The sequence below is a fragment of the Melitaea cinxia genome, chromosome 20, assembly GCF_905220565.1.
Source record: "Melitaea cinxia chromosome 20, ilMelCinx1.1, whole genome shotgun sequence".
Classification (NCBI taxonomy): Eukaryota; Metazoa; Arthropoda; class Insecta; order Lepidoptera; family Nymphalidae; genus Melitaea; species Melitaea cinxia.
The window spans coordinates 1,522,772-1,544,809 of record NC_059413.1 but is presented as its reverse complement, the minus strand read 5'-3'; the positions used below and the strand labels follow the sequence as shown (position 1 = coordinate 1,544,809).

General features: G+C 34.0%; 1 protein-coding gene across 2 annotated transcripts; it reads right to left on the bottom strand.

The window, feature by feature from the left end:
- Positions 1–3,091: 3,091 nt before the first annotated feature.
- LOC123663749 (eukaryotic translation initiation factor 4H) lies at positions 3,092–21,998 on the bottom strand. 2 transcript variants are annotated; one of them, XM_045598414.1, is made up of 6 exons: positions 21,943–21,998; positions 21,517–21,640; positions 19,514–19,695; positions 18,582–18,685; positions 5,377–5,541; positions 3,092–3,930 (listed from the first exon to the last, which is right to left on the bottom strand). In XM_045598414.1, the coding sequence occupies exons 1-6, from the start codon at positions 21,990–21,992 to the stop codon at positions 3,785–3,787; spliced, it is 771 nt and encodes a 256-aa protein (XP_045454370.1). In that variant the 5' UTR covers positions 21,993–21,998; the 3' UTR covers positions 3,092–3,784. The 2 variants fall into 2 exon arrangements, 1 of the variants encoding a protein (XP_045454370.1); XR_006744698.1 differs by lacking the exons at positions 5,377–5,541; positions 18,582–18,685; positions 19,514–19,695; positions 21,517–21,640; positions 21,943–21,998 and adding an exon at positions 5,016–5,058 and having other exon boundaries at positions 3,847–3,930.
- Between the last annotated feature and the right edge of the window lie 40 nt (positions 21,999–22,038).

The window sequence follows — 22,038 nt, the reverse complement described above, 5'->3', positions numbered from 1 at the left end:
GATAAAATATAGTTTCCAATTTAAAAAAAAAAAGGTGTGACAATTCGTGACCACCTTTTGAGTCAACGCGCCAAGCATGTTCTAGCAAGACCTTTTTTTCTTTCTTTATAATACAAAAATATTTAATATGTATTTAAAGACCACTTAAAAGATCAATAATTTGTAACCTTAAGATTGTGTAGATTAAATAAAATAGACATAGACAGATTAAATAAAAAAAAACTGACATTATTTTTAAAATATGATTTTAACCTTTTGACCGCCGTAGTCACCTATACTTGACAAGGGCTCGCGAGTCCTGTGCGCCAGCGACGTCTATAGGTGACAAAAAACCCGGACCACAAAAATATTAAATAAACTTATTAAATAAATATTTCTAGTACTTTAATTCAACAGTTTTGAAAATATAATATCCCCGCAACATTTGAGTATAAAAAACAAGTCTTTTAGAGCTACACGTACTGAGAAACATTGAAATAAAAACATGCATTTTTATTCCACGTAAATGATATGTCCAGAACGCCGAAGTCGTCTATAGTTGACCGCTAGGGATGTGACGCAAGAGGTATAAATAAATAATAAATAAATAAATATTTACAACATACACACACGGTCATCTGTTCCTAAAGTAAGCAACTTAATGCTTGTGTTATAGGTAACAGCTGACTGGTATAGCTATATTTTTTTTGATAAGCATACATATAAATAATACACATATAAATATATATTATACCCAGACCTAGCTATTCAAAATTCAACTCAAACGTGTTATATTTTCTATAAATAATTTAATATTTGAATAAAACAAAAGGTAAAAAACATAAAACTATTATCAGCTAACACACAAATAGCAAATGAATAAAAAAACAAATTAACTAAAATCAATCAAATCGCCATAATAAATCTGATATCTAAAATCTGGCGCATCTCTAGCGCGTAGTCATTAATCCGTTCTCTACACGCCGTTGTCAAGTATAGACGACACGCCGATGACGTCATAAGCGAATAGCGAGAAAACTAGTGAAGTGCAAGACGAGCGATACCTTAGAACATCGTCGCATTTTGGAAGGCGTCGATGATTTTAATAATATACAATAAAAAAAATATATTTTTTTTATCTAAGGTTAAGAGCGAAATTACGATTTTCTTTCTCATTCTCAAAATCATCTGGCAGCATCAATATCATCTCTAACCCCCACTCTCATAAAAGCTTTTTTTCTAAGACCAATGTCGTGTCATGTGTCGTGAAATATTTGATTTGAAATATTGCTACTTACTCAGTACTGTTTTAGTAAGTACTATTTGCTACCTAAGCAAAAAAATATTTAACGCATGTAAATATTTCTTTTAAACTAAGGCTGGCATCGACCGCACCGATTATATTAATTTGCTTCATCGGATCAACTACTGAGTTGGGGAACAATGGAACACGGGGCACTATGGAACAGTGTCAATAAAAATTTGAATTCTAAACTAATTCGTGTGGTAACGCTTCGGCCAATTACAGCGCGTGGGGCTCTTGAAAATCCGTAATAACTTTTTACTGGGTGTACCGATTTTGATAATTTTTAATTTTATCGAAAGCTGATGTTTATCATGTGGTCACATATAAATTTCATTGAGATCTGATATCTACTTTTTGAGTAATCTTTGATAACGCGTAGTTACTTGACTATTTTTTCGTCGATCTACGTTGTATTCGAGCAAACACAATTATTCTTGTTCAAAAGTTGAGATTTCTTTTCAAAGTACTTTCTTTTTAGTAAAACAGTTTAAAGAATAGGTAAATGATTTTTTTTCATTAATTTTAATCATTTGATACAATTGTGTGGAAAGTTCAAAAAATAACCTAAGTTTTTATAAAACTCGTTTAAAACGTTGGCCTTATGGGGCACTATGGAACGGGGCACAGTGGAATACTGTTCTAATGAACCTTAAATAATAAACTATTATCTAATAAGATAATAATTGTGTTTGCAGGCAAACGAAAAAAACTAACTTCAATTATATCGACAAGTAATACAACGTAGGTAGACGAAAAAATAGTCAAGTAAATACGCATTATCAAAGATCAATCAAAAAGTTGTAATCGGGTTTGGATGAAATTTAAATGTCATTACATGATAAACATCGGCTTTCGATTAAATTAAAAATCATCAAAATCGGTGCACCCAGTAAAAGTTACGCAGATTTTCGAGATCTCATTATAAAATCCTGGTTTCCTTAGCATGGTACTATACCGGGGTTATCTCCTTTCCAACAAAAAAGAATTATCAAAATCGTTTCATAAACGACAAAGTTATCCACGAACATAAGTAAAAAAAAATATAAAATATATATCGAATCGGTCGAATTGAGTAACCTCCTCCTTTTTTGAAGTCGGTAAAAAAATTACAAATTTGAATTCGGTTAATTTTTTTCTAAATTACTTATCATGTATATATCGATTCGATTCGAAATCGATATATAGCCTGCGGCTTCCTTGCGTGCGACACAGCACGTCTCTAAAGAGAGTTTCATAACCGTAGGTCAGCTGCGCCGTAGTCGTCCAGTCGTGACAATGACGTCATGGCGATAGAAAAGAGTGTTGTGCTTTACTACGATTATTTTTGTAATGTTTGTTTTTTATTTATGTTGTTGTAAGTATATATAACGAGTGCAAGATAACACAAGAAAAATATTAAAAAATAAACCTTCCTAGATTATATAAGTAGTCATTTTTTGCATAAAAACTAACAAAAACAAGTCACTGTGTGGTACTCGATAACGACTCTTGGCAGCACTATTTTTTTCGTAGGTATTTTTGTTTATTTTATGCCTTGGCGTACAGGGCACGGGAATGGTTTTGAGGCGTGGCGGTCAAAAGGTTAATTGTCACGACACGCCTGGCGTGTTCACGTTTCTGGCGTAGTGATGGATTCGCCTGAACGTGCTAGGTGGAGTCGATTATTATATTGAATTTGTTTCGATAATTATCATAGATTTTAGAATTAATTTTTATTTTTCATATAAATGGATATTTTTCGAGTATTTATTGTTATCTAAAACATGAAGGAAGCAGGAAATGGGGTTTGACTAGACAAATCCCTGGTTACAAAGAAATTATTTTTTATTAATTTTCTATGTTTAATTACAATTTTTCGATTTTTTTGTCTGTCACGTAGTTTATGACATTACACAATATCTAATAAAGTAGAAATCCATTAACGTGGAAGTTAATTTTATTATTGATACCATAATTACATCGCTTATATTATGAACCATTATTACTCATTCAATGATTAATTTTCAAGACTTAACAAATTAAACAATAATAAAAAGACAATCTGATCACAACAGAGAATTATTTTAAATCTCATATTGCCAAAATATAAAAAAAAAAATTAAATGATTAAACCATCGAAGTGAATAACATTACAAACAAAAGACACATAATAGTTTACTTAAAGAGATGAATTTAGTAATAATTAAGCAAACTAAATTCATTATACACATAGACCTGGAAAATGAGTAAAACCTTTAACGAAAACTAGCAATTTTAAAGCGTAAACCGAACGGTTGCGCCACACCGCTTGAACGAAGCGTCGCAACAAGCGATACTCAATAAAGCTAACAAAATATACGATAAAAATGATTTACAACCTCACAACCTAACAAAAAAACGTTATCGGTTCATTTACAATAATTCTGCATTTCGGGAGGGTAGTGTAATATAAGGAACGGTGTGTCGGGCGACTTGGTAATACATATACACACGGGAAGGGAGATTGGGAGGAGGTATCATTTATTCTCCAGCTAGCTCTTTGAGTCTTTCCTCCCGCGGTCTTGCTCCACCGAATATTGAAGAGGCCTGGCTGGTCGAGGCTAATGCGTTCACGGGCTCCTTGACCGTCCTTGGCTCCAGGACAAGCTTTGGTCGGCCAGATGTATCTGAAAAATGTTATTTAAATGTAATAATATACAGAAGATAATAAAATAGTTTTTAGACGGGGAGCTATGTATTAATTTGTGCACTTCAGGTATATTTCCCAAAATTACAAGTTATTGACAAAACTGTATTTATTATCTGTGATTGAGTGACGAGAATATTAAGAAGTTATTAACTATTGCAATTTTCTTTGAAAACGGTCACAGCGGTCATAGGTGGTTTGTGACTGTTATGCTAGCGGTTGCGGGTTCGATCTCTACACATGACAAACTTTATTAATTTTTAAAATTTGTATTGGCCATACAGATGTTTGCTGTGGTCTGGGTGTTTGTGCAGTCCTCGTGGGCCTCTCCACTGTGCCTCGGAGAGCACGTTAAGCCGTCGGTTCTGATTGTTATCATGTACACCTGATAGCGATTGTTACTCATAGTACGGAATATGTCTGCCAACCCGCATTGGAACAGCGTGGTGGATTAAGTTCTGATAATTTTTCTACATGGGGAAAGAGGCTTATGCTCGGCAGTAAGATATTACAGGTTGAAGCGAAATTATAATAGCGGCCTGTTCATACATAGCCATGTTGTTTCACTTGTCTGTTTAGGAGAATTTTATATAATTTTTAATATTGTAAGCCTTGGTGGAGCCGGGGTACTCAGTAATAAGGGACACCACCCAGTACGGGGGCCTTTGTCACTTGTTTGTTAAAACTTTTAACAGACTTCCAAAAAAGGAGGAGGTTCTCAATTCGACTGTATTTTTTTTAATGTATGTTACTTCAGAACTTTTGACTGGGTGGAGCGATTTTGATAATTTTTAATTTAATCGAAAGCTGATATTTATTATGTGGTCACATATAAATTTTATCGAGATCTGATAACTACTTTTTGAGTAATCTTTGATAACGCGTAGTTACTTGAGTATTTTTTCGTCGATCTACGTTGTATACTCGTCGATGTAATTGAAGTCGTTTTTTTTTTTCGTTTGCGAGCAAACACAATTATGTATTTATGAGTCCAAAGTGAAATCATCGGCGTAACGCTGACGGAGCCATAGTGTGTAAGTGTCAGTGTTGTTGGCCGGCGCTCACCGGGGCGCGCGGCCGGCAGCTCGTCGCGGCGCGGCGGCGCGCGGCCGGCGCGGCCCCACTCGCTCACAGTGTATAGTGTGTGTGTGTGTGTAGTGACTGGCGCTCACCGGGGCGCGCGGCCGGCAGCTCGTCGCGGCGCGGCGGCGCGCGGCCGGCGCGGCCCCACTCGCTCACAGTGTATAGTGTGTGTGTGTGTGTAGTGACTGGCGCTCACCGGGGCGCGCGGCCGGCAGCTCGTCGCGGCGCGGCGGCGCGCGGCCGGCGCGGCCCCACTCGCTCACAGTGTATAGTGTGTGTGTGTGTGTGTGTGTGTGTGTGTGTGTGTGTGTGTGTGTGTGTGTGTGTAGTGACTGGCGCTCACCGGGGCGCGCGGCCGGCAGCTCGTCGCGGCGCGGCGGCGCGCGGCCGGCGCGGCCCCACTCGCCGCGCGCCTCCTCGCTGGCGCCGCGCGCGCGCTCGCCCCAGCGCTCGCCGCCCGCCCCGCCGCCCCAGCGCTCGCCGCCCGCCCCGCCGCCCCGCTCGCGCTCTGCCGAATCTCAAATATTGTTATCGTTACTAAAGTACGCCGTCAGCGAGACGCCACGGTCACAACCGTGATACCAAAACCAAGCATGATATTTTTAACCCTCCGTTGGTCGCGTGGGGTCTTTGAAAGCCCAGGTGTTACAGAAATGTTAAATGTTAACATTTAAAACCATCTCAGCGATTCAATATTTTGGGTACCCTCCTAATTTGGATTATACTTGCTGCGTATACCCATTAACTTCAGTTCGTGTGAAAGTGGCGTAAGATACAAACGTGTTTTGTGCGTACGGGCTTTGAAAGACCCCACGCGACTAACCGCGTAAGTAAAATTTAATTGATTTTTTAGTTTAGATTTCATTTGTAACATATTTTTATGTATTTTTTTTTTGTTATTTTAAATTTAATTAACTGGTAAAATGGACGAAAAACAACAACGTCATATATCAAGCTGGTTAGATGATGGAAATAACGATGTTTACGGTGGTAGTAATGATGAAGATGGTGACGGCGGTATACAGGGTGGGGATGACAATACGACAATAACTTTGACATCGTATATGTAATGATATTCCAAGCCCACATACAAAAAATCAATAAAATACATCCAGTAGTTTAGTCAAAAAATATGATTTTTCATTTTTTAAAATTACTACGTGTTGTATAACATTAATAAACGGTCACCCGCAGGTTAACGACCCTTTGAGCGCGATCGGTACAAACATAATATTACGCGTACGCGTAATTTAAAAACGTGCAAAATTGTTATCTATTTTGGTAGGTCAGTGTTGTGTTAAGACATATTAAAAACATTTGTTAAATAGTTTTAATATTCAGTATGATTCTAATAATTTTCTTTTTATAATTTTTGTTTTTTAAAAATTTATTGCTTCTTTTAATGCTTAAATTTTAAATTCTGAAAATCTAAATTCTGAATCTAACATAGTTTTTGCAAGTAGGTAATATCACGGGGAGCACACATGGCATATCAACAATATTTAATAAATTTAAGTATTTCATTGACTATATTTATTTCAAGATCAAAATATTCGCGAAACTTTTCCTCGAGCAGTTCAACAAATGCGATAAAGACAACAAATAACAATAAAAACAATTATTAATAATAAAATACCACGTTATTACATTAAAATATTAAATCTTGCAACAGCTGAAAAAAACAATCAACGTGGCACGTTTGTTACAATGACCCTGAGAACGTCTAACGGTGTAAAGGACAACTGGCTGTGCCAGGGCTGCTAGAAAAATTTGTCACACTCATACAAAATTTTCTGTGGTCATATTTTTTAACAAAAGAATTTGTTGGCTTAAAATTCGTATCATTTTCGTTTCTTCTTATTAATTGCTAGGCTAATAATGTGCCCTTAAGGGTATCATTGGATAAACTGTTTCTAAGTTTTGTTCTGATTAAATTAACTTCGCTGAATTCTCGTTCACATTACAGATTGCACTGTAATGGGGAAATCATAACAAATTTAAAGCAAATTGAGCCAGTGTTTTATAATTTTCAAATTGTTTTTTATTTCAAAATGTATTTTTTTTTCAAGTCGCAATTATTACCACAAGATAAATTATAAGTTTCATTAGAAAGCAAACAAATACAGCCTTTATATGATATTTCAAAGAGTCCTCATTCATATAAAAGTGGTAGGTTCATTCAAGTAAGGGAAATTAACGAAATTCAAGCTTGCCGGTGAAATGAAACTGAAACTAGCAGCTAGCAGCTAGCAGCCAAAATTAAATGACACTGAAACTAGAAGCCACGCTTTATATCTCTTAAAAAAGCAACAGATTAAGTTGTAACTGTACAGAAATTAGTGACGTTATATCATCTCGCTGTGAAAAAGATCTAAAGGGTAAATTCCACCCCTTCTATTTTTTATATTTAAAAACCCAAACAGGGAGGTTAATTCGATATAAAAGCAAAAAATCTATGTCTTTAAGCATGAAATAAGGTTAAAATTTAAATCAAAGGTCGTTTAGAATATTAAAAAAAAAATTAGAAAAACTGGTAAAAAAATAAATAATCCACTTTGATTATTTTTTTAATATTGCAATTTCCCTAAGGAGACAATTATATTGTATTTGTGAAAGTAATCATATCTCTGCTCGTGGACACTACATTTTGTTGTAACTTCGTAGAAACCTTTCTGTTACTGTCTAGAAACGATGATAAAAATTTCAAAAGGGATACTCAATCCCTTCTATTTTTTTTGTATTTTTTTTTCTCTAAGACAATGCTTATATACTACTTTTTCAAATGTCTATATCTCTGCTCGTGGACACTACATTTTGTTGTAACTTCGCAGAAACCTTTCTGTTACTGCCTAGAAACGATGATAAAAATTTCAAAAGGGATACTCAATCCCTTCTATTTTTTTTTTATTTTTTTTTCTCTAAGACACTGCCTATATACTACTTTTTCAAATGTCTATATCTCTGCTCGTGGACACTACATTTTGTTGTTACTTCGTAGAAACCTTTCTATTACTGTCTAGAAACGATGATAAAAATTTCAAAAGGGATACTCAATCCCTTCTATTTTTTTTTATTTTTTTTTTCTCTAAGACAATGCCTATATACTACTTTTTCAAATGTCTATATCTCTGCTCGTGGACACTACATTTTGTTGTAACTTCGCAGAAACCTTTCTGTTACTGTCTAGAAACGATGATAAAAATTTCAAAAGGGATACTCAATCCCTTCTATTTTTTTTTTATTTTTTTATTTCTCTAAGACAATGCCTATATACTACTTCTTCAAATGTCTATATCTCTGCTCGTGGACACTACATTTTGTAATAACTTCGTAGAAACCTTTATATTACTATCTAGAAACGATGATAAAAATTTCAAAAGGGATACTCAATCCCTTCTATTTTTTTTTTTTTTTTTTCTCTAAGACAATGCCTATATACTACTTCTTCAAATGTCTATATCTCTGCTCGTGGATACTACATTTTGTTGTAACTTCGTAGAAACCTTTCTATTACTGTCTAGAAACGATGATAAAAATTTCAAAAGGGATACTCAATCCCTTCTATTTTTTTTTATTTTTTTTTTTTCTCTAAGACAATGCCTATGTACCATTTCTTCAAATGTCTATATCTCTGCTCGTGGACACTACATTTTGTTGTGACTTCGCAGAAACCTTTCTATTACTGTCTAAAAACGATGATAAAAATTTCAAAAGAGATACTCAATCCCTTCTATTTATTTTATTTTTTTTTTCTCTAAGACAATGCCTATATACTACTTTTTCAAATGTCTATATCTCTGCTCGTGGACACTACATTTTGTTGTAACTTCGTAGAAACCTTTATATTACTATCTAGAAACGATGATAAAAATTTCAAAAGGGTTGTAACTAGAGAAAAAAAAAAATAAAATAAAAATAGAAGGGGTCTAGTATCCCTTTTGAAATTTTTATCATCGTTTCTAGACAGTAACAGAAATGTTTCTGCGAAGTTACAACAAAATGTAGTGTCCACGAGCAGAGATATAGACATTTGAAGAAATGGTACATAGGCGTTGTCTTAGAGAAAAAAAAAAAAAAAATAGCAGGGATTGAGTATCCCTTTTGAAATTTTTATCATCGTTTCTAGACAGTAACAGAAAGGTTTCTGCGAAGGTACAACAAAATGTAGTGTCCACGAGCAGGGATATAGACATTTGAAAAAGTATAGGCATTGTCTTAGAGAAAAAAAAAAAAAAAATAGAAGGGATTGAGTATCCCTTTTGAAATTTTTATCATCGTTTCCTGACAGTAATAGAAAGGTTTCTACGAAGTTACAACAAAATGTAGTGTCCACGAGCAGAGATATAGACATTTGAAGAAGTAGTATATAGGCATTGTCTTAGAGAAAAAAAAATAAAAAAAAAATAGAAGGGATTGAGTATCCCTTTTGAAATTTTTATCATCGTTTCTAGACAGTAACAGAAAGGTTTCTGCGAAGTTACAACAAAATGTAGTGTCCACGAGCAGGGATATAGACATTTGAAGAAATGGTACATAGGCATTGTCTTAGAGAAAAAAAAAATAAAAAAAAAATAAAAGGGATTGAGTATCCCCTTTGAAATTTCTATCATCGTTTTTAGACAGTAATAGAAAGATTTCTACGAAGTTACAACAAAATGTAGTGTCCACGAGCAGAGATATAGACATTTGAAGAAGTATAGGCATTGTCTTAGAGAAAAAAAAAATAAAAAAAAAAATGGAAGGGATTGAGTATCCCTTTTGAAATTTTTATCATCGTTTCTAGACAGTAATATAAAGGTTTTTACGAAGTTACAACAAAATGTAAAGTCCACGAGCAGAGATATAGACATTTGAAGAAGTAGTATATAGGCATTGTCTTAGAGAAAAAAAAAATTAAAAAAAAAATAGAAGGGATTGAGTATCCCTTTTGAAATTTTTATCATCGTTTCTAGACAGTAACAGAAAGGTTTCTGCGAAGTTACAACAAAATGTAGTGTCCACGAGCAGGGATATAGACATTTGAAGAAGTAGTATATAGGCATTGTCTTAGAGAAAAAAAAAAATAAAAAAAAATAGAAGGGATTGAGTATCCCTTTTGAAATTTTTATCATCGTTTTTAGACAGTAATAGAAAGATTTCTACGAAGTTACAACAAAATGTAGTGTCCACGAGCAGAGATATAGACATTTGAAGAAGTATAGGCATTGTCTTAGAGAAAAAAAAAATAAAAAAAAAATGGAAGGGATTGAGTATCCCTTTTGAAATTTTTATCATCGTTTCTAGACAGTAATATAAAGGTTTTTACGAAGTTACAACAAAATGTAAAGTCCACGAGCAGAGATATAGACATTTGAAGAAGTAGTATATAGGCATTGTCTTAGAGAAAAAAAAAATTAAAAAAAAAATAGAAGGGATTGAGTATCCCTTTTGAAATTTTTATCATCGTTTCTAGACAGTAACAGAAAGGTTTCTGCGAAGTTACAACAAAATGTAGTGTCCACGAGCAGGGATATAGACATTTGAAGAAGTAGTATATAGGCATTGTCTTAGAGAAAAAAAAAAAATAAAAAAAAATAGAAGGGATTGAGTATCCCTTTTGAAATTTTTATCATCGTTTCTAGACATAAACAGAAAGGTTTCTGCGAAGTTACAACAAAATGTAGTGTCCACGAGCAGGGATATAGACATTTGAAGAAATGGTACATAGGCGTTGTCTTAGAGAAAAAAAAAAATTAAAAAAAATAGAAGGGATTGAGTATCCCTTTTGAAATTTTTATCATCGTTTTTAGACAGTAACAGAAAGGTTTCTGCGAAGTTACAACAAAATGTAGTGTCCACGAGCAGGGATATAGACATTTGAAGAAATGGTACATAGGCGTTGTCTTAGAGAAAAAAAAAATAAAAAAAAATAGAAGGGATTGAGTATCCCTTTTGAAATTTTTATCATCGTTTCTAGACAGTAATAGAAAGGTTTCTACGAAGTTACAACAAAATGTAGTGTCCACGAGCAGAGATATAGACATTTGAAGAAGTATAGGCATTGTCTTAGAGAAAAAAAATAAAAAAAAATAGAAGGGATTGAGTATCCCTTTTGAAATTTTTATTATCGTTTCTAGACAGTAATATAAAGGTTTCTACGAAGTTACAACAAAATGTAGTGTCCACGAGCAGAGATATAGACATTTGAAGAAGTAGTATATAGGCATCATCTTAGAGAAAAAAAAATAAAAAAAAATAGAAGGGATTGAGTATCCCTTTTGAAATTTTTATCATCGTTTTTAGACAGTAACAGAAATGTTTCTGCGAAGTTACAACAAAATGTAGTGTCCACGAGCAGAGATATAGACATTTGAAGAAATGGTACATAGGCGTTGTCTTAGAGAAAAAAAAAAAAATAGAAGGGATTGAGTATCCCTTTTGAAATTTTTATCATCCTTTCTAGACAGTAACAGAAAGGTTTCTGCGAAGTTACAACAAAATGTAGTGTCCACGAGCAGGGATATAGACATTCGAAGAAGTAGTATATAGGCATTGTCTTAGAGAAAAAAAATAAAAAAAAATAGAAGGGATTGAGTATCCCTTTTGAAATTTTTATCATCGTTTCTAGACAGTAACAGAAAGGTTTCTGCGAAGTTACAACAAAATGTAGTGTCCACGAGCAGGGATATAGACATTTGAAGAAATGGTACATAGGCGTTGTCTTAGAGAAAAAAAAAATAAAAAAAAAAAATAGAGGGGATTGAGTATCCCTTTTGAAATTTTTATCATTGTTTCTAGACAGTAACAGAAAGGTTTCTGCGAAGTTACAACAAAATGTAGTATCCACGAGCAGAGATATAGACACTTGAAGAAATGGTACATAGGCGTTGTCTTAGAGAAAAAAAAAATAAAAAAAAAAAAATAGAAGGGATTGAGTATCCCTTTTGAAATTTTTATCATCGTTTCTAGACAGTAATAGAAATGTTTCTACGAAGTTACAACAAAATGTAGTGTCCACGAGCAGAGATATAGACATTTGATGAAGTAGTATATAGGCATTGTCTTAGAGAAAAAAAAATAAAAAAAAATAGAAGGGATTGAGTATCCCTTTTGAAATTTTTATCATCGTTTCTAGACAGTAACAGAAAGGTTTCTGCAAAGTTACAACAAAATGTAGTGTCCACGAGCAGAGATATAGACATTTGAAGAAATGGTACATAGGCGTTGTCTTACAGAAAAAAAAAATAAAAAAAAAATAGAAGGGATTGAGTATCCCTTTTGAAATTTTTATCATCGTTTCTAGACAGTAATAGAAAGGTTTCTACGAAGTTACAACAAAATGTAGTGTCCACGAGCAGAGATATAGACATTTGAAGAAGTAGTATATAGGCATTGTCTTAGAGAAAAAAAAAATAAAAAAAAAATAAGAAGGGATTGAGTATCCCTTTTGAAATTTTTATCATCGTTTCTAGACAGTAACAGAAAGGTTTCTGCGAAGTTACAACAAAATGTAGTGTCCACGAGCAGGGATATAGACATTTGAAGAAATGGTACATAGGCGTTGTCTTAGAGAAAAAAAAAATAAAAAAAAATAGAAGGGATTGAGTATCCCTTTTGAAATTTTTATCATTGTTTCTAGACAGTAATAGAAAGGTTTCTACGAAGTTACAACAAAATGTAGTGTCCACGAGCAGAGATATGATAACTTTAATAAATTTTATTTAATCGTCTGCTTAGAAAAAATCCCAAATTAAAAAAAATTAAAGTAAATTTTTTTTTTTCTAATCTTTCTTGTTATTATAAATTACCTTTGTTTTCAAATTTTGACCCTATTTTATGCTTAGTAACATAAATTTTTTGCTTTTATATCGAATTAACCTCCTTTTTTAGTTTTTAAATTTAAAAAAAAATTGAAGGGGTGGTAGGCCCTTTGGATTTTTTTCCATAGTTAGATGAACAAACGATACTAATTTGTGTAAAGTTACAAATCAATCTGTTGTTTAGAAGCAGAGATATAAAGAGTGGCTGCTAGTTTCAGCGTCATTGATGTTTCTTTAATTATGAAATGCTTCCAGGTAATAGGAATATAAAAATCGTACATTTTGCGTATGATTTTAGTCTAGCGATCGTACATGAGTAAAAATTAAAAAAAAAATCGTATCGATTAAAATCGTACATCTGTCAGCCCTGGTGCGTAGGCTAGCGTAAACAAAACATGTTATAACCTGTTTTTGGTTTTTCCCTGAGTTGCCGCGTACGCGACAAGCGGCCAGTGGTCTCTGTGCCGTTTATTTAGGTACTTATGTTTCTTGATGTCATACGCGTTGATTTGTCAATTTTCTACATATGCGCACGAGTTTTGTTCGTTTTAATTAATTATTGGATTATCTCGAAAGACTTGGAGTGATTGTGCGATATTTTAACGCTTTATTTTTATAGTGACAAGAACATTAACGTAGAATAAATGCCTAGTTTAATAGTTATTAGGTGAATTGTGCGAAATTAGGCGCTAGTGTTAATAGTAAGAATAGTTTTTATTTTATTTACAATGCCACGTTATAATTACACAGCTTCGGAGTACATGATTTTTGTTTACGGAGAATGCCACGGCAAGGCTAATTTAGCAATACAGAAGTACCGGGAGATATATGGGAACACCCGTATTTGTCCAACCGATGGCCGCACTATTTCAAATGCTTTTCAGAGGATACGGGAAGATCAATGCTTAATCCCGCATTTTCTGTGAAGTTTTTTAACAAACGACTTTTACTCAACAGACGTAAATACAGTTGATGAGTTAAAAAATAGAATTATTAGACCTTTTAATAAATTAAAAAATATGGCCACTAATGGCGACATCATGTCAAAATAATTGAATTAAATTATAAGAAGATAATTATTTTTGATAGAATTTAAAAATTTAGTAACCTACTATGACCGACCAAACTAACCAACGCAGGGTTCGCCAAACCGATTCATAAAGGTAACCGTTTGAAACGGTTACCGTATGAATCGGATACCGATTGAAAAGGTTACCGTTTTATTTCGGTTCCAAAACCGTAATAAAACGGTTACCGATTAAACTGTAATACCGAAATATAACGTTATGTATTTCGGTTTTAAATGATTCGGAGAAGTAACAGAGGGTGACAAAATCTGTGAGCCATCGTTTAAAATGAAGAATCTGTAATGTTCCTTTGCTTTTATTGAAAATGCTTGGTTTTTCATAAGACTGGCTTCTTTAACTATGAAAGTAATTAAGTTTTTTGTTTTAAATGATTATTGAATTATTCGTTATATGCAATATAAACATTAACGCGAAAAAGAGATGAAAACTTGCTCGCGCCACGCCCGGGGCCTGTCGTCTATCACAAATAAATAAGTTTTAAGTAAAATCACGCAACACACGGGAGCGAATGAGATAGAGATAATATGGTGTACGTTCGGACCGCAATCCGAGCTAGCGCAGCGCAGCTACAAGAACGGGAATTGCCCGCTTAAACTTACGACGCGAACGTTATGCCTACTACCGGTTTATTTCGATACTGTATTACCGATATGATTCGGTTACCGAATGATTCTCTTACCGTTATTTTGATTCGATAAGTACCGTTTTATAAAGGTAAATAACCCATACCGGAATATCCCTGAACCAACGTACCTAGTTCGTAGTAGTTCGTTGTGTCACCGCGCGTCATGACAGGTCAGTGAACCTATAGTCACACATGTTGTAGTATAATTTTATTATATTTTTTTTATTTAGTTTATTTGAAAAAATCATTTTTTTTATTTTGACGTTAGAACTTTTTTGATGGTTTTGAAATACTCCTATAAACTAGTATTACCTGTGTTATCAATTTTTGTCGTATTGTCATCCCCACTCTGTATATCCAGATAAAAGGAGTAAGCATAACACTGATTCTGAGCAGAAATGTGAAGATGAATCTACGGAATAATATGAGGTATCTCGGGACGAACTGCTTGAAAATTGGGAATCTTTGCGTGAGCATCGTCAGGTTCTGGAACCGTTGGACGAACAGCATGTGTTTGTGGAATCGAATAAACAACACATAGATTTGAAAAGTTCGTATAGAGATGATGATGAAGAGCCATTGATAAATATATCGTCACAAAAGTTTTTCATCGTCAAAAAGAGGGAGAGAAATGGGACCTACAAAATAAGTTGCAAATTGTTTGATAAATTGCAGTGACATAAAAAAAAAGAAAAAAAATGAAGTGACAATGAGGAAGACACATTTGCATTCATTGTCCAAGATCATCAGATCGAAAATTCAAATCTGTTTGCCATTATTGTAAGGGTAACATATGCCTAACACGTATTAAAACGGTATACACCGACTGTGTCCAAAAAGATAATCGGTAAAAGACTTCAATTGGTAAAAGTTTATGTTTTTGATTGTTGGTGTTTTCCAAATTTCACGCAACTGTCTTTGTTATTTTAGTGTTATTGTATATAGATTTATTAAAAGGAGAAGTTCCTGCATTCAGTTACATGAAACATTTTTTTTTTGTGATTGTAATCTCAAGGAGAGAAATTTAGGTTCCTACTTTTAGATTGTAAGTTGATGGCAGAAATATAAGAATATTTTTACGTAACTCGTTGTAGTTATATTGTAATTTGGTTAGTTACCAATAATTTGCTAAGATAGTTAAGAAAATTTAATTAGATAGTTGTTTTTTAGGCTGTTTATTTTTGGGGTCTTGAGAGACCCCACGCGACCAACCGCGTAAACAAAAAATGCGCGACCGACCGAAGGTTAAAACTCATTATAATATTAAATTCTGCTCTTGGAGCTCCAATTTTACAGGAGTCCGTATTGTATTCGCAGATTTAAAAACGACTTTACATGGTAGATAGATGACGCCGCCTTTATGCAACGGTCACAGCCATGGGTTGTACCTGTTGCGCTGGCGGCTGCGGGTTCGATCCCCGCACGTGACAAACGTTTGTATTGGCCATACAGGTGTTTGCCGTGATCTGGATGTTTGTGCAGTCCTTGGGGGTCTCCCCACCGTGCCTCGGCAAGCACGTTAAGCGATCGGTCCCGGTTGTTATCGTGTACACCTAATAGCGGTCGTTACTTATAGTAAGGAATATATCCGCCCGCATTGGAACAACGTAGTGGATCAAGCTCTGATCCTTCTCTTACATGGGGAAAGAGGCCTATGCCCAGTAGTGAGATATTACAGGCTGAAGCGTACTAAAGTTATTCCAATCGAGATATTTACCGTCTTTTTATTTTCACTTTACGGAGCTCAATATTTCGACATCATCTACGAATGACTTGTGCGTCTCAAAAAAAAAAAAAGAAAACAAAAAACATGGTAAATATCCCATTTCAAACAAAAATTTAACAATGTTAATTTAAATTCTTATATTGTTATCGTTACTCGCCGCGGTCGCACGCACTGGATTCGATTTCTAAAATAACGCGTACCCAAAATAAAAAAAAAATGGAAAATGAACTGAAAAATTAATTTCTCGGCATGTAATCCTTGACCGCTGGGATTCATTTAAAAAAATATTGTCAACTAATCCCATAAGCACGTGTGCGTGACGTATTAAGAGACATATGTAACGCGTGACGAAATAATTAAAATGACCTTAGGGTGCTTATCTAATACTGCTATGTTAGCAAAAAAATTATGTCATTTAGAATTACTGCTTATCGACAAAATTATTATGTCTACATCATTAACATTGTTCAATTTTTCACATGGATACTCAGAAAACTTTGATTTTTTTTAAAGTTTTTGACAATACAAGTTACAACTATATACTCGTATATATAAAAATAAATGTTTGTCTGTATGTCCTTTATAGAATCGTAAAATATGCATTTGATCATGCATGATCTACAGCAAAGTGTTGTGCATGAGCCCAACAAAGGTTTCTGAGTCTGTACGCCCAAAAGAATAATAAAAATAATAATAAAAAGGCTAGCAACGCGCGCAGGGTACAGCTAATTTTACATTAAATTAACATAGTTAGATATATTAGACACTGTTATTATAATTAGTAAAACGAAAGAATTACAATGAATCGCTACAAAAGCAAATAAACGAATAAGTATGAACAGATAAAAACAAAAAAAAATCATCAAATCATGCGGTAACATAAACAAATAGTTTATGTATGATAAAATACAACCAAAACAATTTGGATGCAACATGCCATTTACATGCAATACATAGCTTTATGTGTATGATATGATGATGTGTTAGCGATAAATGTATATAAAGCGTAATTTATTTTTAAACAATATATATATAATATACGATAGGTTACTATCACCCCAAACATTGTAATAAAAAAATAAATCGGTTCTTTTTATAAAAAATAATATGGATACTTCATATGTGTACGTTATATGTAACTAAATATTACTTGTTTTCCAAATATATAAATAAAAATAAAATTATTATGTTATGGTATGGTGGCAAACAATCAAATATCTTTTATATATTTTTGGTTTTATAATGAAACATTTGAATGTAAAATCGTAACATTGCACACATAATTCTTATAAATATTAATATACTACTTTCACATTTATGAAACTTTTTTTTTACTTGGAAATTATTAAGTCACCAGTTAAAAATATTATTAGTGAAATATGTAGCAAGGTTATATTTTTAATTTTTATATAACTATGTAGGTCGACAAACAAGCATATGGCTCACCTCATGGTAAGCTATAACTGTAGCTTATAGACACCTGCAACACAAGAAGCATCGCGTTGCCAATCGTATCCCCAATCCCCCCAGGAGCTCTGGTCACCTTACTCACCAACAGGAACACAATACCGCTTGAAAACAGTATTATTTAGCTGTGATCTTCTGTAAGGTCGAGGTACTTCCCCAGTCGGGCTGCTCCATATTTTGAGCAGGAAATTTCCCACTGTGCCCCTACCTCAGTTATATATTCGTATTTTTTTTTTTTTTAATTTATTACTTAATGAAAAAATTATAAATATTTACATTGATATATAAATAAAGTGATTAGGTTAGTATTTATGTAATGTTAATGAATAAATGTTAGAAAAGATGAGAGTTGTTTTCATACTTAAAAAAAAAAAATCTGATTACATTACAACAAACTTTATATTGTAAGTTCAATATTCTTCTTTATTTTATAGTAATGCAAATAATAAACACAATATAAAATAAACGTAGACTATGATTAAAAAAAAAAAATAATTCCAAAATCTAACACGTTACTATACTACAACTAAGATAAAAAAAAATACCACATTATATATAGTATGGCATATATTATCATATTTCTGTTTACTCATTCTTTACTTTTTCTATGCTACTGTAAAATACTCTAAATCTTGTGCAAAATAAATGTCTTATTATTATTATTAAAATAACATAAAACTTTCTTTTTTCATAAAATTGAAAGACTAAAAGAGGCATTTGCTAAATAATCTATGTACACGAAACAAGTCCCAACGTGGGCCGTGTTAGCAGTGTTACCATGTGCGAGCCCGCCACCCGGGGTCCTCATAGCGCGAGCCGGAGCATCGAAGTGCTCGTACGTACCCCTCCCCTCCCGCCGGAAGCCCCCGCCGCCCCCGCGCCCGTCGCGTCCCTCTCGGGGTCCGTCGCGACCCCCGTCGCGCCGCCCGCGGTCGAAACCACCCCCTCTGCGATGAAAAATTATTATTATTTATTTATACAAATCAGTTGTATAACTGATAAGTGCCTGTATGCGACGAAATCTGTGTTTAAAAGACAAATATTTTATTTTCCATTAAACTTCAAATCAATCTTTATTTATTTTTTTGTAAATGTATCAAATTTGTTTTTGAATTGAGTTATGTTTTTGGCTGTCACTATTTTCTCTGGTAGCATATTCCACGTCACCACCACTCAATAGCTGAAGAAGTTCAATTCAACCTGTAAAGTGGCTAAGCCCCAATCCTTCTCCTACATGGGGACACAGGCCTATGCCCAGCAGTGGGATGTTTACAGGCTGAAGCACACTATTTTTTACCATCGAATTCTTCTATATTACTACTCTTGACCCCAGTCTAGCTCTAGAGAGCTCTGAGCTCGCTCGCCCAGAAGAAGCCTGTTCACACGCGCTTTAAACATGTTCAGGTTGTATGAGCTCAGAAATACAGACGCCGGCAGGGAATTCCATTCCTTGGCCGTGCACATTAAAAAAGATGATTCGAAGTGCTTTGTACGTATGAAGGGTATATCAATCAGCTATTATTATATGCTATTAAAATAATAATCGTATTCTATGTAATAATCGTATCTAAATTTTATATCCATAACCAGTGTACCACTCCGCTTGCCCAGCGTGGTGACTATGGGCAACACACATGAGTTCACGTTATTTTTGGCGTAAACTTGTGGAGGCCTATGTCCAGCAGTGGACTGTATGGGCTGTAATGATGATGAACCGGTGTAAGCGGCCTTTAGTGTTAATGTAGATTCAATCTGTAATACATAAGTACACATACCTGTCGCTTCTTTTGTCTTCAGCCACATCAATTTTGACAAATTTACCATCCACGCTGAGAGATCCGTTCATTTCGATAGCCTTGATCAAATCTTCTAAATATTCAAATTCTACATAGCAAAAGCCTTTGAATTTATCGGTTTCTTTATCCATAACCAGCCGCACATTTTTAATAGCCAGGTCCTGTCAAAAATATATATTACATATTATCATCATGTACATTACTGAATTTATTATATTATCAACAGTATCTCTTGTAGTTATTTTAGTACTGTCTGGACTAGTTGCTGTGTTGTATTTAGTAATTTTTTTTTCAAGTGAACTTTAGCCACATTGGCCATTTTTTGGTACAGAAAAACCTTATAGGTTCGCGTCACCAAAATGCTCATGACTCACTATAAATTTTTTTATATTTTTTTATCACACAATGTGCATTATCACACAAATGTGCACACATTTATATTTGTTACATTAATGGAATTTACATTACATTTACATTAATGGAAGATTTGCTATCATATTTAGTCTCACTTTCACAATCATAATCTGACATAAATCATCGTGAAATTGTAACAAAGTTATTTACAGATATGACAGGCGTATTAATAAACCATCTTGCCTTGAAATTTTTAAAATTGATCTCATAATGGCATTATGATTCATGCAATTTGATTTCTAAAACTTTTGTGTACCCAGTGAGATAGATAGATGACTAATACATATGCTACAGTGACAGCTTACTCTTGCAGATCAAATAGTTTTCATCAGATCAATGGCAACAGTGAAAAATTAATAAAATTAAACAAAAACATTAACTGTCCTGGTCGGGCAAAAAATTTACCATCTTTAAAACAAAAAGGCATTGTACTAAAAAGTATTGTATTGTACACAGGTAGTCATGTCAAAGAATGCCTTTTCAATTTTCTTTAAAAGACAATAAGTCTGTTGTACTATACAAAAAAAAACAACCACCTTTCTATCATCTATTTATAGTTAAAACTCTTATTATCCAGCTTAAAAATTATTATTCTTCTACAAATAGTTAAGTATAGCATGTTTAACTCTTGCATTTCATCACTGATCATGTTAAGAAAACACTTAGTTTACGCTTCAGCCTGTAATATCCCACTACTGGGCATAGGCCTCTTTCCCCATGTAGGAGAAGGATCAGAGCTTAATCCACAACGCTGCTCCAATGCGGGTTGGCGGATATATTCCCTACTATGAGTAACGATCGCTATCAGGTGTACATGATAACAACCGGGACCGACGGCTTAACGTGCTCTCTGAGGCACGGTCGGGAGACCCACAAGGACTGCACAAACACCCAGACCACGGCAAACACCTGTACGGCCAATACAAATGTTTGTCATGTGTGGGGATCGAACCCGCAACCGCCAGCGCAACAAGTACAATCCATGACTGTGACCTCTGCGCCAACGCGCCGTCAATACTTAGTTTAATAAAATAAAATTACAATTTTACCTCCGTTTTTTATCTATTATTTTTAAAGATATAGGGACAAGAAAAAGTAATAAATTAAATAACGGAGATGATTTTATACATTTTGTTACAAAACCATCATAAAATATGATGTAGTAACTCATAGAATATAGGTATATCCTACAACGATGAAAATAATTTGTAATTCAATAAGATTTAAATGGGCTCTGAAAATTCTGCGATAATCAAATTCAAACAAACTCACATACTTTATACTTTTAGATATTTATTAGTTTAAAAAACATGCACTCATTTAACTTCAACATGCAAGACAATTCACAGTACTGTGAAGAAGTTTTAAGTTAACAGTGAATCAAATGCCCAATTGCTAGAGTGACATAATCAACATTCAAGGCTCAAAATATTATTAAAAATATGATAACAGATACACACATTCGCAAATGAGTGCAATAGCAATCTTATTATGACCAGAAAATTTTACAGTTTTCGGAATATTTAACAAAACCTCGTCGTTATATGATTAAAGCGTAAGGTTCTTACCGGAAAGATTCTGTTCATATCACCCTGTATAATACCCGAGGGTAGATTTCCAACATAAGCCTTGTAAGGGGGCTCAGACGGGAGCGGGCGTCCTCCCACTGTTCTCCTGCCGCCTCCATAGTCCCTGCACAGTCATGATAACCATGGAATATTATAACCTACAAATTCACATTTCACTCACTTTTCATGTTGTGGACTTGTTTGATTACCACACAAAGTCGTAGTAAGTTTGACAAATTAATTTAGAAGCGCACGCTTTGTTAAAATACCACTTTCATTCAATGTTATCGCACTGTCAAAAAATTACGATAATTAAAGAAAATACCGCCTAACCATGATTTGTAAAACATATTACACAAACATGAAAATTATTGGCCGTCGTGAAAATAAAATTTTATAAGGAAAATTATATTTTATCAATCATACCTTAGATTACCATCGTCAAAACCACTGCGACCTGCCATGTTTAGAAACATGGAATACTAAATGCGCGCGCATCAGATTCTGTAAGTAGTCTCCGTA